At 38.0% G+C, this 13,955-nt stretch overlaps 1 protein-coding gene across 2 annotated transcripts in view; it reads left to right on the top strand.

The window, feature by feature from the left end:
* Window positions 1-13,955, top strand: part of RAD50 (RAD50 double strand break repair protein) — a 134,271-nt gene that overhangs the window by 76,895 nt on the left and 43,421 nt on the right. For both annotated transcript variants that reach the window (XM_069591487.1, XM_069591486.1), the window contains exons 6-11: window positions 2,511-2,639; window positions 2,856-3,021; window positions 5,069-5,262; window positions 5,676-5,882; window positions 6,965-7,147; window positions 7,954-8,111. In XM_069591487.1, the coding sequence (XP_069447588.1) occupies window positions 2,511-2,639; window positions 2,856-3,021; window positions 5,069-5,262; window positions 5,676-5,882; window positions 6,965-7,147; window positions 7,954-8,111 (1,037 nt within the window). The remainder of the gene's footprint in view (window positions 1-2,510; window positions 2,640-2,855; window positions 3,022-5,068; window positions 5,263-5,675; window positions 5,883-6,964; window positions 7,148-7,953; window positions 8,112-13,955) is intronic.

Raw genomic sequence — 13,955 nt, 5'->3', positions numbered from 1 at the left:
GTTGTATGTGTTCTTACTGCTCTACCAACTGTCGATTCCCCTTTCTCCCTCTTCTTCTGAGACACCCATTATTGAAATTAGACCAGTTATTAGCCCTGTAAGGGCCTCTCACATCTTTAAGAGACAGGAAGAGTCACACATCTCTTACTTTAAATCAAAAGCTAGAAATGATTAAGGTCAATGAGGAAGGCATATCAAAAGCCATCACAGGCCAAAAGCTGGGTCTCATATGTCAAGTGGTTAGCCAGCTTGTGAATGCAAAGGAAAAAGTTCTTGAAGGAAATTAAAAGTGTTACTCCAGTGAACTCATAAATGATAAGAAAGTGAAACAGCATTATTGCTGATGTGGAGAGTTTAGTGGTCTGGATAGAAGATCAAACCAGCCACAACATTCCCTTAAGTGAAAGCCTCATCCAGAGCCAGGTCCTAACTCTCTTCAATTCTGTGAAGGCTGAGAGAGGTAAGGGCGCTGCAGAAGAAAGGTTTGAAAGTAGACAGAGGTTCTTAAAGTTTAAGGAAAGATGCTGTCTCCCAAGACTTCAGAGTGCAAGGTAAAGCAGCAAATGCTCATATAGAAGCTACAAGTTATACAGAAGACATAGCTAAGACCATGAATGAAGTTGGCTTCATTGTACAGTAGATTTTCACTGTAGGTGAAATAGCCTTATACTGATAGAAGATACCATCTAGGACTTTCATGGCTAGAGAGGAAAAGTCAATGCCTGGCCTCAAAGCTTCAAAGGTTAGGCTGACTGTTGTTAGGGACTAACATAGCATGTAACTTTTAAGTGGAAGCCAGTACTCATTGACCATTCTGAAAATCTTAAGAGCCCTTAAAAATTATGCTAAATCTACTATGCCTGTGTTCTATAAATGGAGCAACCTGGATGACAGTGTATCTATTCACAACGTGGTTCAGTGAATATTTTAAACCCATTGTTGAGATCTGCTCAGAAAAAAAATTTATATTTCAAAATTTCCATAATTTTGCTCATCAACCATGTATCTGGTCAGCCAAGAGTGCTGATGGAGGTGTACAGTGAGATTTATGTTTTCATGTCTGCTAACATAGCATCCATTCTGCAGCTCATGGATCAAGAAGTCATTTTTCATTTTCATGTCTTTTTAAGAAATACATTTCATAAGGCTATAGTTGCCCATAGATAGTAATTCCAATGATGGATCTGGGTAAATTGAAAACCTTCTGGAAAGGATTTACCATTCTAGATGCCATTAAGAATATTCATGATTCATGGGAACAGATCAAAATATGAACATTGTTTTCTTTTAAGATGTAATACTATTGCACACTTCTACATGGTAGTGTAAACAACTTCTGTATGCACTGTGAAGCCAAAAGATTTGTGTGACTTAGCTTTATTGCAATAATCACTTTATTGCAGTGGTCTGGAACTGAACCCGCTTTGCCTAGGTGTCATAATGATTAGAGGGAATATATAGCAGCACTTAGTACAGTGTCTGCAATATAGCAAGTCTTCAATTGCTGATAGCTATGACTGTTATTGATAATTGTTTTTTAATCTCTCATTCAGCTAACATACTAAACACTTGTTACATGTGCTGGGGAAGCATTGGTGAACAAAGTGAATGACGTTTCTATGATAACACATTACCTACTAATACATAAATCATAAGATACGGTATCAGTGAAGTGAAAGTCGCTGAGTCATGTCCAACTCTTTTCGACTCCGTGGACAACACAGTCCATGGACTTCTCCAGGCCAGAATACTAGAATACTGGAGTTGGTAGCCATTCCCTTCTCTAGGGGATCTTCCCTACCCAGGGATCGAACCCAGGTCTCCTGCATTGCAGGCAGATTCTTTTCCAGGTGAGCCACCTTAGTATAATTTAGTAAATGACATTGAAGTTGAGGATGTGTTTTGGTACAGGTATGAAAGCTTACAGTTGATACCCGCAATGTGTTAGTTTAAAAAGTGTCTTAGAAGAGAAATTGGTCAGCCTTAGAATTGTAGAGGAAAACACCAGAAGAATATCCCCAGCATCATCCAAGGAGGGAATTTTGTGAGCCAGGTCACCCATATTCCTAGGAGGTGAGGCAGCCAGCTGTTGCTAGAAGCAGGCCACTGAGATCACTTGTCACATTTCACTTGTGATGCAGCATGAGCTTCTAGTCCACTCAATAGTTCTAATTTATTTTTTAATAAATAATTAGCCTTTTAAGGATTAAGTTCTTAAAATGTGGTACTTTACATAATGTGATTCCAGTTACTCAGTGAGTGAATGACTTTTGTGAGAGGTGATGAAGGTAGGGGGTGGGCTTTGGAGTTAGAAGGGAGTTTATTTCCTTCTTTTCTTTATGAGCTATAAGGAGCTGCATGAGTTACTTAATGTCTAAAATCCTCAGTTTCTCTGTGCTCCCTTTATAGCAATGTGACTAAGTGACTGGCCCTGGGACATGTTATTTATCTTCAGTTATTTGCAGTGTAAACTATAGTGAATTTTACTTATGCAGGGTGTTTATTTTCAGAATCGTCTAAAAGAAATTGAACAAAATCTCTCTAAAATAATGAGACTCGACAATGAAATTAAAGCTTTGGAAAGCCGAAAGAAGCAAATGGAAAAAGATAATAGTGAACTGGAACAGAAAATGGAAAAGGTTTGTGGTGGTGGAATTTTGTTCTTCTTCAGAATTTTGAGATTATTGTAATGAACCTCATTTGGTCCCATTTTGTCACTCGTTCCCAAACATAGACATCTTGATGTTTGTGTTACTTCCACGTTTATGTTAAAAGGAAGGATATTGAATAAGCTCTGATTCATATTTTGTACCTCAGTGTGATACCTTGTTATACTTTATTTTGGTTCTACACAGGTTTTTCAAGGGTCTGATGAGCAACTAAATGATTTATATCACAATCACCAGAGAACAGTAAGGGAGAAAGAAAGGAGATTGGTAGACTGTCAGCGTGAACTGGAAAAATTAAATAAAGAATCTAGGCTTCTCAATCAAGAAAAATCAGAACTACTTGTGGAACAGGGTAGGACAGTGTTTACTTGTTTTTTTTTTTCTGTATTATAATATTATGCATTTTCTGTATGAACAATAAATCTCCAGGGAATTATGCTGTGTGAAAAAAGTCAGTCTCAAAGATTATAAATCAGATGTTTCCATTTCATGTGACATTTTGAAACACTAAAATTTTAGAAATCTAGAGTAGATTAGTGATTGCCAGGGTCACCCAGTAGGAGGAAGAATGGGAGGAGGGTTAGCATGATGGTGGTTTCATAATTATTTATTTATTCACTTTGGCTGTGCTGGGCCCTCAGGGCTGCACAGGCTTTTCTGTAGCTGCAGAGTGGAGACCTCTCCCTAGTTGTGGTGCCTGGGCTTCCCATTGAGGTGGCTTCTCTTACTAGAGCATAGGCTCTAGGACATGTGGGCTCAATAGTCGCAGTTCCCGGGCTCTAGAGGACTGGCTCACTAGTTGTGGCACACAGGCTTAGTTGCTTCACAGCATGTGGGGGTCTTCCCAGATCAGGGATCAAACCCATGTCTCCTGCACTGGCAGGCTGATTTCCTACCAGAGTCACTAGGGAAGCCCTGGTTATGGTTTTAAAAGAAGAGGGGTTCTTGTGGTATTTGAGCTGTTCAATATCTTGACTGTCATGGTGAATGTAAGAACCAACACGGCTGATAAAATCACATAAAACTTAAACACACAGATACAGTTTAAACTGGGGAAATAGAAGATTGATGGATTGTATTAGTCTCATTATCCTTAATTTGATATACTATAGTTTTGCAGAATCACTAAAAGAGAACATTGTTTTTCTACTCAACAACAGTTCTGACATCAGATGTGTAGGTTTTTCCACACTAAGCAGTTTTCCCGTTATCAGTGGACACCAGGTGTCCTGTAATTTCATTCATTTCTGACATTCCTGGTCCGAAATTAGCACAGACCCCACAGATTAAGGCTCAGTCCCGTGAAACTGTCCCTCACTTTGCTTCAGATGCCACTCCCAAGGCCCAGGTTGTCTAGCACCTGTACTTCTGACCAACTGACTGTATAAATCAGGGGTTTCCACAACTCCTTTCTCAGGTTCAGTAATTTTCTATAACTCTTCCTAGAACTCAGGGAAACACTATTACCAGGTTATTAAGAATAGAGCTCAGGAACAAACAGATGAAAGAGATGCATAGGGCAAGATATGGGAGAGGGACATTGAGCTTCCATGCCTTCTCCACATGTGTGACTTGCCCAGCATCTCAGTGGAAGCCCTTTGAGTGTCATTGCTTAGGGTTTTTATAAGTTGCATTAGGTAGGCCTGATTGATTAAGTCATTGGCCATTGGTGATTGAACTCAGACTTCAGCCCCTCCTCAGAAATGAGAGGGGTGGATATTGAAACTTCGGACTCTCTAATCACATAGTTGGTTCCTCTGATGACCAAGTCCTATCCTCCAAGAGTCACCTCATTAGAATCAACTCAGGTAAAGTTGAAAAGGGCTTACAATGAATAACCAAAGATACTCTTCTCACCCCTATCACTGGGAAGTTCTAAGTTTTTGGAGCTGGCTCAGATAGTAAAGCGTCTGCCTTCAATGCGGAAGACCCGGGCTCGATCCCTGGGTTGGAAAGATCTCCTGGAGAAAGAAATGGCAACCCACTCCAGTACTCTTGCTTGGAGAATCCCACAGATGGAGGAGCCTGGTAGGCTGCAGTCCATGGGGTCGCAAAGAGTCAGACAAGACTGAGCGACTTCACTCACTAACTCACTAGGTTGGGCATAACTTTCCTTCCTTCTGAAAGAAGCAAGTGTCTTTTAATTTCATGGCTGCAGTCACCATCCACAGTGATTCTGGAGCGAAAGAACAGAAAATCTGTCACTGCTTCCATTTTTTCCCAAATACGGATTTCTTACTGTATCTCAATAATATAGTTACCATTGGGGAAACTGAGCAAAGGGTAGAAGAGATCTTGTTCTATTATTTTCTTTTACAGTTGCATGTAATGTACAATTATTTCAATTTTTTTAAAAAAATCAACTGATAAAAGAATTACTATGATTATGTTTTTTAAAGGCCGTCTACAGCTACAAGCAGATCGTCATCAGGAACATATGCAGGCTAGAGATTCATTAATTCAGTCTTTGGCAACACAGCTAGAATTGGATGGCTTTGAGCTTGGACCATTCAGTGAAAGACAGATAAAAAATTTTCACAAGCTTGTGAGAGAGAGGCAGGAAAAGGAATCAGAAACTGCCAGCCAACTGTTGGTAAATACTGTTATTTTCTTTTGTTTGTATCACATTGTCTAGTTGAATTGTTTTAATTTTTGGGTAGATCTTATTTTGTCATATTTTTGGATTAATGTTATTCATTAAAATTAGCTATGAGGTAAAATTAAAACCTTTATGGACGCAAACTCTGTAAACTTGATAATTGTAAAAGTACAAAGGAAATACAGACCTATGTTTCTTATTTGATTTTAGGTAAAAGTTCTTTTTAAAGTTAATTTTGAAGAAGTTTGCTCATAGTTAATAATAATCATCTCTGAATGATACTCATTACATTTTTTATGCTTTTCTGTATTTTCCTCAAATTATATTACTTCTGCATCAAAGAAACTTTTCCTTAGTGGTGTTTTTTTGTGAAAAATTAATGCTTACACTTCTTACTATGTATTTAGAATGACTTCACACGAAAAGAGGCTCTGAAACAAAAACAAATAGATGAGATAAGGGATAAGAAAACTGGACTGGGAAGAATAATTGAGCTAAAGTCAGAAATCCTAACTAAGAAGCAGAATGAGCTGAAAAATGTGAAGTACGAATTACAGCAGTTGGAAGGCTCTTCAGACAGGATTCTTGAACTGGACCAGGAGCTCACAAAAGCTGTAAGATACTCTGGGTAATCCAGTAATTTTAAGGTGTAAGATATTTGGAAGTAGTGTACCTTTTGCTAGTCCTAGGATTATGGCATTTTAATAAAAATGTCAACCTTGTCTGTCAGTCTCCTGTAAAATGAATTTATTTGACTGTCTTAATCACCCATCTCTAATCCTGAAACCTGGTGTGCTGAAAATGAGAATCATCTAAGGAAGGTTTAAAAAAAATACTTAAGCTTAGATCTTAAACCTTCCAAATAAAAGTCCCTTGAGAGTGGGATGTGGAAATGTGTGTTCAAAACAGAACTGGGTGATTCTTACAAGTACGTTAGTTGAGAACCACTTGTCTCAGCTTAAAAAAAGTAGTATTTTCCCTCTAGGTTTCACACACTGTAGATATTATGATTAAATATTGATTAAATATATGATTATTGCCATGTTACCACTTTTTCTGTGGTAGAAAGTTCCTTAGCCCACTTCTTCCTTTGGTGAATTTCCAAAATTTCTTCTCCATTCCTAATCTGTTCTCTTCCCTCATGTCTCTGTTAGCAAAATAAGCATCCTAAAACTTGGTAAATCCCCCCTTTAGGTCCCATCTTGAAAATTTAAGTTTTTTTTTTTTTTTTTTGCTCCCAAACTTAACTGATAGCGTATATTTTTGTCAGTTTAACCCTTGATCACAATATTGGTCTGTTGTGATGGAAAGATACTAGATACTGGTCAGGGACCACATCACATTTTCTGTACGCTAGGCAGTGTGTGGTGAGTTACATACTTCCTTGATAAATGCTTAATTATTCACTGAAGAGTCACTGAACTGTATACTTAGGCATATTTTTCTTAATTTTGCACTAATTTTCATTTTCACTCCTGTTTGACTCTTGTAGATTTATTTACTAAGTCTCTACTCTTATAGTAAGGTAACTTTGTAAGATATTTCTTAAAAAGTTTATTCCTTCTGTTTTTCTGTTGTTGAATAAAATCAAACTAATATTTTGACCATTCTGAGGAGTAGCTGATTTCTAATACACTCTGCCATCATTTTAACCCAAAACGTGTAAACCTGTTCATTTGTTTGAATTATCAATAAGGAGCGTGAGCTAAGCAAGGCTGAGAAAAACAGCAATGTAGAAACTCTAAAAACAGAAGTAATAAGCCTTCAAAATGAGAAAGCAGACCTAGACAGGACCCTGCGTAAGTTGGACCAGGAGATGGAGCAGCTAAACCATCACACAGCAGCACGCACCCAGATGGAGATGCTCAACAAAGACAAAGTATGACCTTCTGTTTATTCTAATTATACTCTCTGGTGTTTAAAACAGTTTATCTTGCATTCATAGTTGTTATACTATGAAGTATTTAGTTGGTATTGGCTTTATATTTTAAGGGTTAAGTGAGCTTTATGCTCTATAAAATAGACTTTTAGGCTTAAAAACTGTACTCTAATTATAAAAAAATAACAGTACAAAAGTGTTTACACAAACACACACATGTACATTTCTATTAATTTTTATCATATATCATACAGAAATTTTGATCTTCTCAAGTGACTCAGTGGTAAAGGATCTGCCTTCCAGTGCAGGAGGCTCAAGAGACTCAGGTTTGATCCCTGGGTCAGGAAGATCCCCTGGAGAAGGAAATGGCAGTCTATTCCAGTGTTCTTCCGTGGAGACTTCCATGGACAGAGGAGCCTGGCAGGCTAAAGTCCATGGGGTCACAAAAAGTCAGACATGGCTGAGAGATTGAGCGTACATGTACAGAAGTTTTAATTTTTGTGTCGTCAGACCTGTTATTCTTTCCTCTGATACTGTAAGAAATTTTCGAGAGCTCCCTGGTGGCCAAGTATTATTGGCAGTTTCACTGCCATGGTCCAGGTTCAGTCCTTGGTGAGGCTACTGAGATATCCCACAAGCTGCATAGCACAGCCAAAATTAAAAATATATTTTTTTTCTTTTTCTCCTTGCATTTTCAGTTTTATTTTTAAGCCTAAAACCATAATCAATCTAAAATTTGGTTTTATTCTTTATGTAATGTGGAGATACTGAGTTTTATTTTTAAAAGATTTTTTTTTTCCCTTTAGGCTGACAAAGATGAACAAATCAGAAAAATAAAATACAGGCATAGTGATGAATTAACTTCGTTGTTAGGATATTTTCCCAACAAAAAACAGCTTGAAGACTGGCTTCATAGTAAATCAAAAGAAATTAACCAGACTAGGGACAGACTTGCCAAGTTGAAGTAAGTAGTTATAACACTTGAAGATGTAATAGAAGTCTCTTATGTCTTGCTTTCATTTTTAATTGTTTTGAAATCGTTTATTATCATTAAATGGTATGTCTTATTAATTGAATTTGATTCTCCTATATTTTACAAATTAAGTAAAATGGCAGCAGTGATTTGAGCTTCTTGTTCCTTAAAAGTTTGCAGAACTAAGAGAAAGAATTAAAATATTCCTGTGTAAAAAGTGAGACTTGAAAATACAAAACTCCTAAAAGGTAATGTGGGGAAAAGTTTCGTTATCTTGAAATTGGCAATGATTTCTTGGTTATGACCCCAAAAGTACAGGCAGCAGAAGCAAAGCTAGACAGTTGGGACTAAATCATACTTAAAAACTGCTAGACAACAGAGGGTAAAGGCAATCCACATAATGGGAGAAAACGTTTGCAAATGATGTATCTGTTTAGGTGTGGAGGTTGTTGTTCAGTCACTGAAGTCATGTTCAACTCTTTGCAGTCTCATGGACTGCAGCATGCCAGGCTTCTCTGTCCTTCACTATCTCCCGGACTTTGCTCAAACTCATGTCCATGGAGTTGGTGATGCCATCCAACCATGTCATCCTCTGTTGCCCCTCCTCCTGCCCTCAGTCTTTCCCTGCATCAGGGTCTTTTCCAGTGAGTTGCTCTTTGCATCAGGTGGCCAGAGTATTGGAGCTTTAGTTTCAGCATCAGTCCTTCCAGTGAATATTCAAGGTTGATTTCCTTTAGGACTGACTGGTTTGATCTCCTTGCTGTCCAAGGGACTCTCAAGAGTTTTTTCTAGCGCCACATTTCAAAAGCATCAGTTCTTCAGCACTCATCCTTCTTTATGGTCCAACTCTCACCCATACATGACTGTTGGAAAAATTATAAAATGAAATGAGGAAAGTCAGTCAGTTGTGTCCGAATCTTTGCAACCCCATGGAGTAGCCTGCCAGGCTCCTCTGTCCTTGGAATTCTCCAAGCAGGAATACTAGAGTGGGTAGTCATTCCCTTCTCCAGGGGATCTTCTCAACCCATGAATTAAACCTGGATCTCCTGCACTGCAGACAGATTGTTTACTGTCTGAGCCACCAGGGAAAAACCAGTTTTGACTATATGGACCTTTGTTGGCAAAGTGATGTCACTGCTTTTTAATACATTGTCTAGGTGACCATACCATCATGATTATCTGGATCATTAAGACCTGTTTTTGTAGGTCTTCTGTGTATTCTAGTCACCTCTTCTGCTTCTGTTAGGACCTTGCTGTTTCTGTCCTTTATTATGCCCACCTTTGCCTGAAATGTTCACTTGGTATCTCTGGTTTCCTTAAAGAAATCTATAATTTTTCCCATTCTATTGTTTCCCTTTATTTATTTGCATTGTTCACCTAAGAAGGCTTTCTTATCTCTCCTTGATACTCTCTAGAACTCTGCATTCAGTTGAAAATATCTTTCCCTTTCTCCTTTGCCTTTCGTTTCTCTTTTCTTAGCTATATGTAAGGCCTCCTCAGACGACCATTTTGGCTCCTTGCATTTCTTGTTCTTTGGGATAGTTTTGGTAACCGCTAGTGTTACAAACCTCCATCCATAGTTCTTCAGGGACTCTGTCCACCAGATCTAATCTCTTGAATCTATTTGTCATCTCCACTGTATAATCATAATGGATTTGATTTAGGTCATACCTGAATCGTCTAGTGGTTTTCCCTGCTTTCTGAATTTTGCAATAAGGAGTTCATGATCTGAGTCACAGTCAGCTCCAGGTCTTGTTTTTGCTGACAGTATAGAGCTTCTCCATCTTCACCTGCAAAGGATGTAATCAGTCTGACTTTGGTATTGACCATCTGGTGATGTCCATGTGTATAGTCATCTTTTGTGCTATTGGAAGATGGTGTTTGCTATGACCAGTGTGTTCGCTAGGCAAAACTCCATTATTTTTTGCCCTGCTTCATTTTGTACTCCAAGGCCAAACTTGCTTGTTACTCCAGGTGTCTCCTGACTTCCTAGTTTTGCATTCCAGTCCCCTATGAAGAAAAGGACATCTTTTTTGGTTTTAGTTCTAGAAGGTCTTATGGGTCTTCACAGAACTGTATGACTTCAGTTTCTTTGGCATTAGAGGTTGGGGCACAGACTTGGATTATAGTGATCTTGAATGGTTTGCCTTGGAAACCAAGATCATTCTGTTTCTTTTGAGATTGCACCCAAGTACTGCACTGATGCAAAGAGCTGACTCATTGGAAAAGACCCTGATGCTAGGAAAGATTGAGGGCATGAGGAGAAGGGGGTGACAGAGGATGAGGTGGTTGGATGGCATCACCGACTTGATGGACATGAGTGTGAGCAAACACCGGGAGATGGTGAAGGACAGGGAAGCCTGGCGTGCTGCAGTCCATGGAGTTGCAAAGAGTCAGATACGACCAAGCAACTGAACACCAACATCAATTGCATTTTGGACCCTCTTGTTGACTATGAGGGCTGCTCCATTTCTTCTAAGGGATTCTTGCCCACAGTAGTAGATATAACGGTCATCTGAGTTAAATTTGCTCATTCCTATCCATTTTACTTCACTGTTTCCTAAAGTGTCGACGTTCACTCTTGCCATCTCCTGCTTGACCACATCCAATTTACCTTGATTCATGAACCTAACATTCCAGGTTCCTATGCAGTATTGTTCTTAGCTGCATCAGACTTTACTTTTACCACCAGTTACATCCACAACTGAGCGTCATTTCCCCTTTGACCCAGCCTCTTCATTCTTCCTAGAGCTATTTCTTCACTATTTCCCGGTAGCATATTGGACCCCTACCAACCTGGTGGGCTCATCTTCCAGTGTCATATCTTTTTGCCTTTTCCATGAACAATATGAACAATAAATATAACAGTTAGGGGTTAATATCCAGAATATATAAAGAACTCCTACAATGTGGTAATGAAAAAACAAATACCCAGATTAAAAAATGTCAAAGGACTTGAGCAATTTCTCTAATAGATATACAACTAGCCAACAAGCATATAAAAAGATACTCAGAATCGCTAATCATCAAGGAAATGCAAATCAAAACCATGGTGATATATCACTCCATACCAGTTAGGATGACAGTTATCAAAACAATAGGGAGTACAGTAGTGTGTTATAATAACCTAAAGGAAAGAGTGATATGCATGTAACAGAATCACTTTGCTGTGCAGCTAACACTAACACACTGCAAATCAACTATACTTCAATTAAATAAAATAAGTTTTTAAAAAACCCAGAAAACAAGTGTTGAGGATGTTGAGAAATTGGAGCTCTGTGCACTGTTCATGGGAATGTAAAATGGTGCAGTTACCGTAGAAAACCTTGGAGGTTCTTCGAAAATTAGGAAAAGAATAACCAGATGATTAGGCAGTTCCACTTGTGGGTATATATTCAAATGAAAACATGATCTCAAGGAAATATTTGTTAGTCCATGTTCACTGCAGCATTATTCACGATAGCCAACAGGTGGAAGCAACCTGAATGCTTATTGATGGATGAATAGATAAATAAAATTTGATAATGTATAATGGAATATTATTTATCTTTGTAAAAGAAGGAAATTCTTCTGTGTGTTGATGAACCTTGAGGATCTTAAGTGAAGTATACTAGTCACAAAAAGTACTACATGGTTCCACTTACATGAAGTATTCAAAGTTGTCAAACTCTTAGATACAGAAAGTATATATATTGGAGGTTCAGAGTAGCCAGAGGATGAGGGCGGGGTGGGGTGGGGTGTGTTGTTCAGTGGGTATAGAGTTCAGTTTTGTAAGATGAAAAAGCTTTAGAGATCTGTTACACAGAAATGTGCATACAGTTAACACCACCATGCCGTATAATTTTAAATGGCTAAGGTGTTAAATTTTGTTTTTTCCACAGTTTAAAAACAGTGATCAATTTTTTTTGAAATATCACCTTGAGTGGTGTTTAGATAGGAGGGTGAAAAATCCTACACATTTTTGAGGAAGATGGTGAATTTGGCCATGTTAAATTTGTATTTCTTGTGGAAATGTCTGTTAGGGAATAAAATATTAGAGTTTGAGGTTTAGTAGATTAGAAGTTGTCGCTTTGCAGATGATATTGGCGTCAGTAGTACATGTCAACTTGGAGTTATTCAAAAAGAAGAGAGAGAATTGTAGTCAGATTCCTGGAAAACACCAGCATTTAAACTGTTGGCAGGCAGAGGAAGAGGAGCAAGAGAACCAGATGCCCAGGGAGCCAGGGTGAGAGCAAGAGGAGAGTGTTGTCTAGTTTGCCTTGAGAAACTATTCTTCCAAGGAGGATCCCAAATGTATGTGCTGCTGTTAAAATAGTGACCTTAATGAGCATGCTCAATGGCTAGGATGGTGAAAGCATCATCTGCATGTTATTTTTTTCCAAATTTTTGCTGCAACTCACAATGGAAAGTATCAAGATGAGGCACGTGTGCACTCATGCATATTATCTGAAACGGATTTCTTAAAATAGTACCAACACTAACTACACTCAGTCCACTCCAATATATTCTACATAATATGTTCAGTTTTTCAAAATATGCTGAATATGATACATTAAATTGATTACATGACTTACCTAATGTATCAAAACCTGTAAATCAAAAACCCCTGATTTGTATGGGCATGGAGGCTGGCTAGGATGATATTTAAGCGTTTGAGTGAAAATTAATTGTACCAGTGAGCAAAGTCTTTGATGAATGAGAGGGAATGAGTGATCCGGTTGTAAAAATTAGTTTGGCCAAGATGTCTGTTTGGTTTTTCCTCTAAGGTGGTTCTGGTAGCACTAGTTGTCTTTAACTTCATTCAGAGCAATTTTGTTAGATTGTAGTATGACAGCTGTCCCGTCAGCATGCTTTTTAAAATAAATAAATAAATAAAACATCCCCAAATTGGTGAATTTTGTGTAGCCATTTTAGTATTGAAGATGAAAGAGAAAAGCAACATTTTCACATATTATGCTTTGTTATTTCAAGAAAAGTAAAAATGCAACTGAAACACAAAAAAAGATTTGTGCCATATAGAGAGAAGGTGCTCTGGTTGAAAACAGTCAGTGTTATGCCATATGGGATGTAGCTGCCATACTCAAAATATCCACATCAAGCTCTGAAAATCATTTGCACCAGCTTGGTTGTGTTAATTGATTTGATGTTTGGCTTCCACATAAATCGAGTGAAAAAAACCTTCTTGACCATATTTCCACATGCATTTCTCTACTTAAACATAACAAAAAGTTCCATTTTTAAAAGAAATTGTGACAGGCAATGAAGAGTGGATACTGTACAATAATGTGGAATGGAAGAGATTGTGGGTCAAGGAAAGTGAACACCACCAACCACATACCAAAGACCAGTCTTCATCCAAAGAAGCTGATATTATGTATATGGTGGGATTGGAAGTGAGTCCTCTACTATTAACTCTTTCCAAAAAACCAAACAATTCCAACAAGTACAGCTGCAAATCAGACCAACTGAAATTCTCTTAATGGAAAAAATTTCAGTTCTTTGGAAGACCATAAAAGGCACCTGGAACAACTAGTTCTTTGCTCAAAACAATAAAGTTTTTGGAAGATGGAATTATGAGTTGCCTAGAAAATGGCAGAAGGTAGTGGAACAAAACGGTGAATACATTGTTCAGTAAAGTTCTTGGTGAAAATGAAAAATGTCTTTTATTTTTACTTTAAAACCAAAAGAACCTTTTGGCCAACTCATTGGATGACAGCAACAAAGAGGGAACAAAGGAAAAATGTTTTACTGGAGGAATGGAAGTACAGTTTTGAAAGGGTTCACACAGAGTTAAGTGAATGCTCTCCTTTTTTTCTAATCTCCCTCCAGTTGATC

The sequence above is a fragment of the Ovis canadensis genome, chromosome 5 (assembly GCF_042477335.2).
Source record: "Ovis canadensis isolate MfBH-ARS-UI-01 breed Bighorn chromosome 5, ARS-UI_OviCan_v2, whole genome shotgun sequence".
Classification (NCBI taxonomy): domain Eukaryota; kingdom Metazoa; phylum Chordata; class Mammalia; order Artiodactyla; family Bovidae; genus Ovis; species Ovis canadensis.
This window is presented reverse-complemented; position numbering and strand designations above follow the sequence as displayed.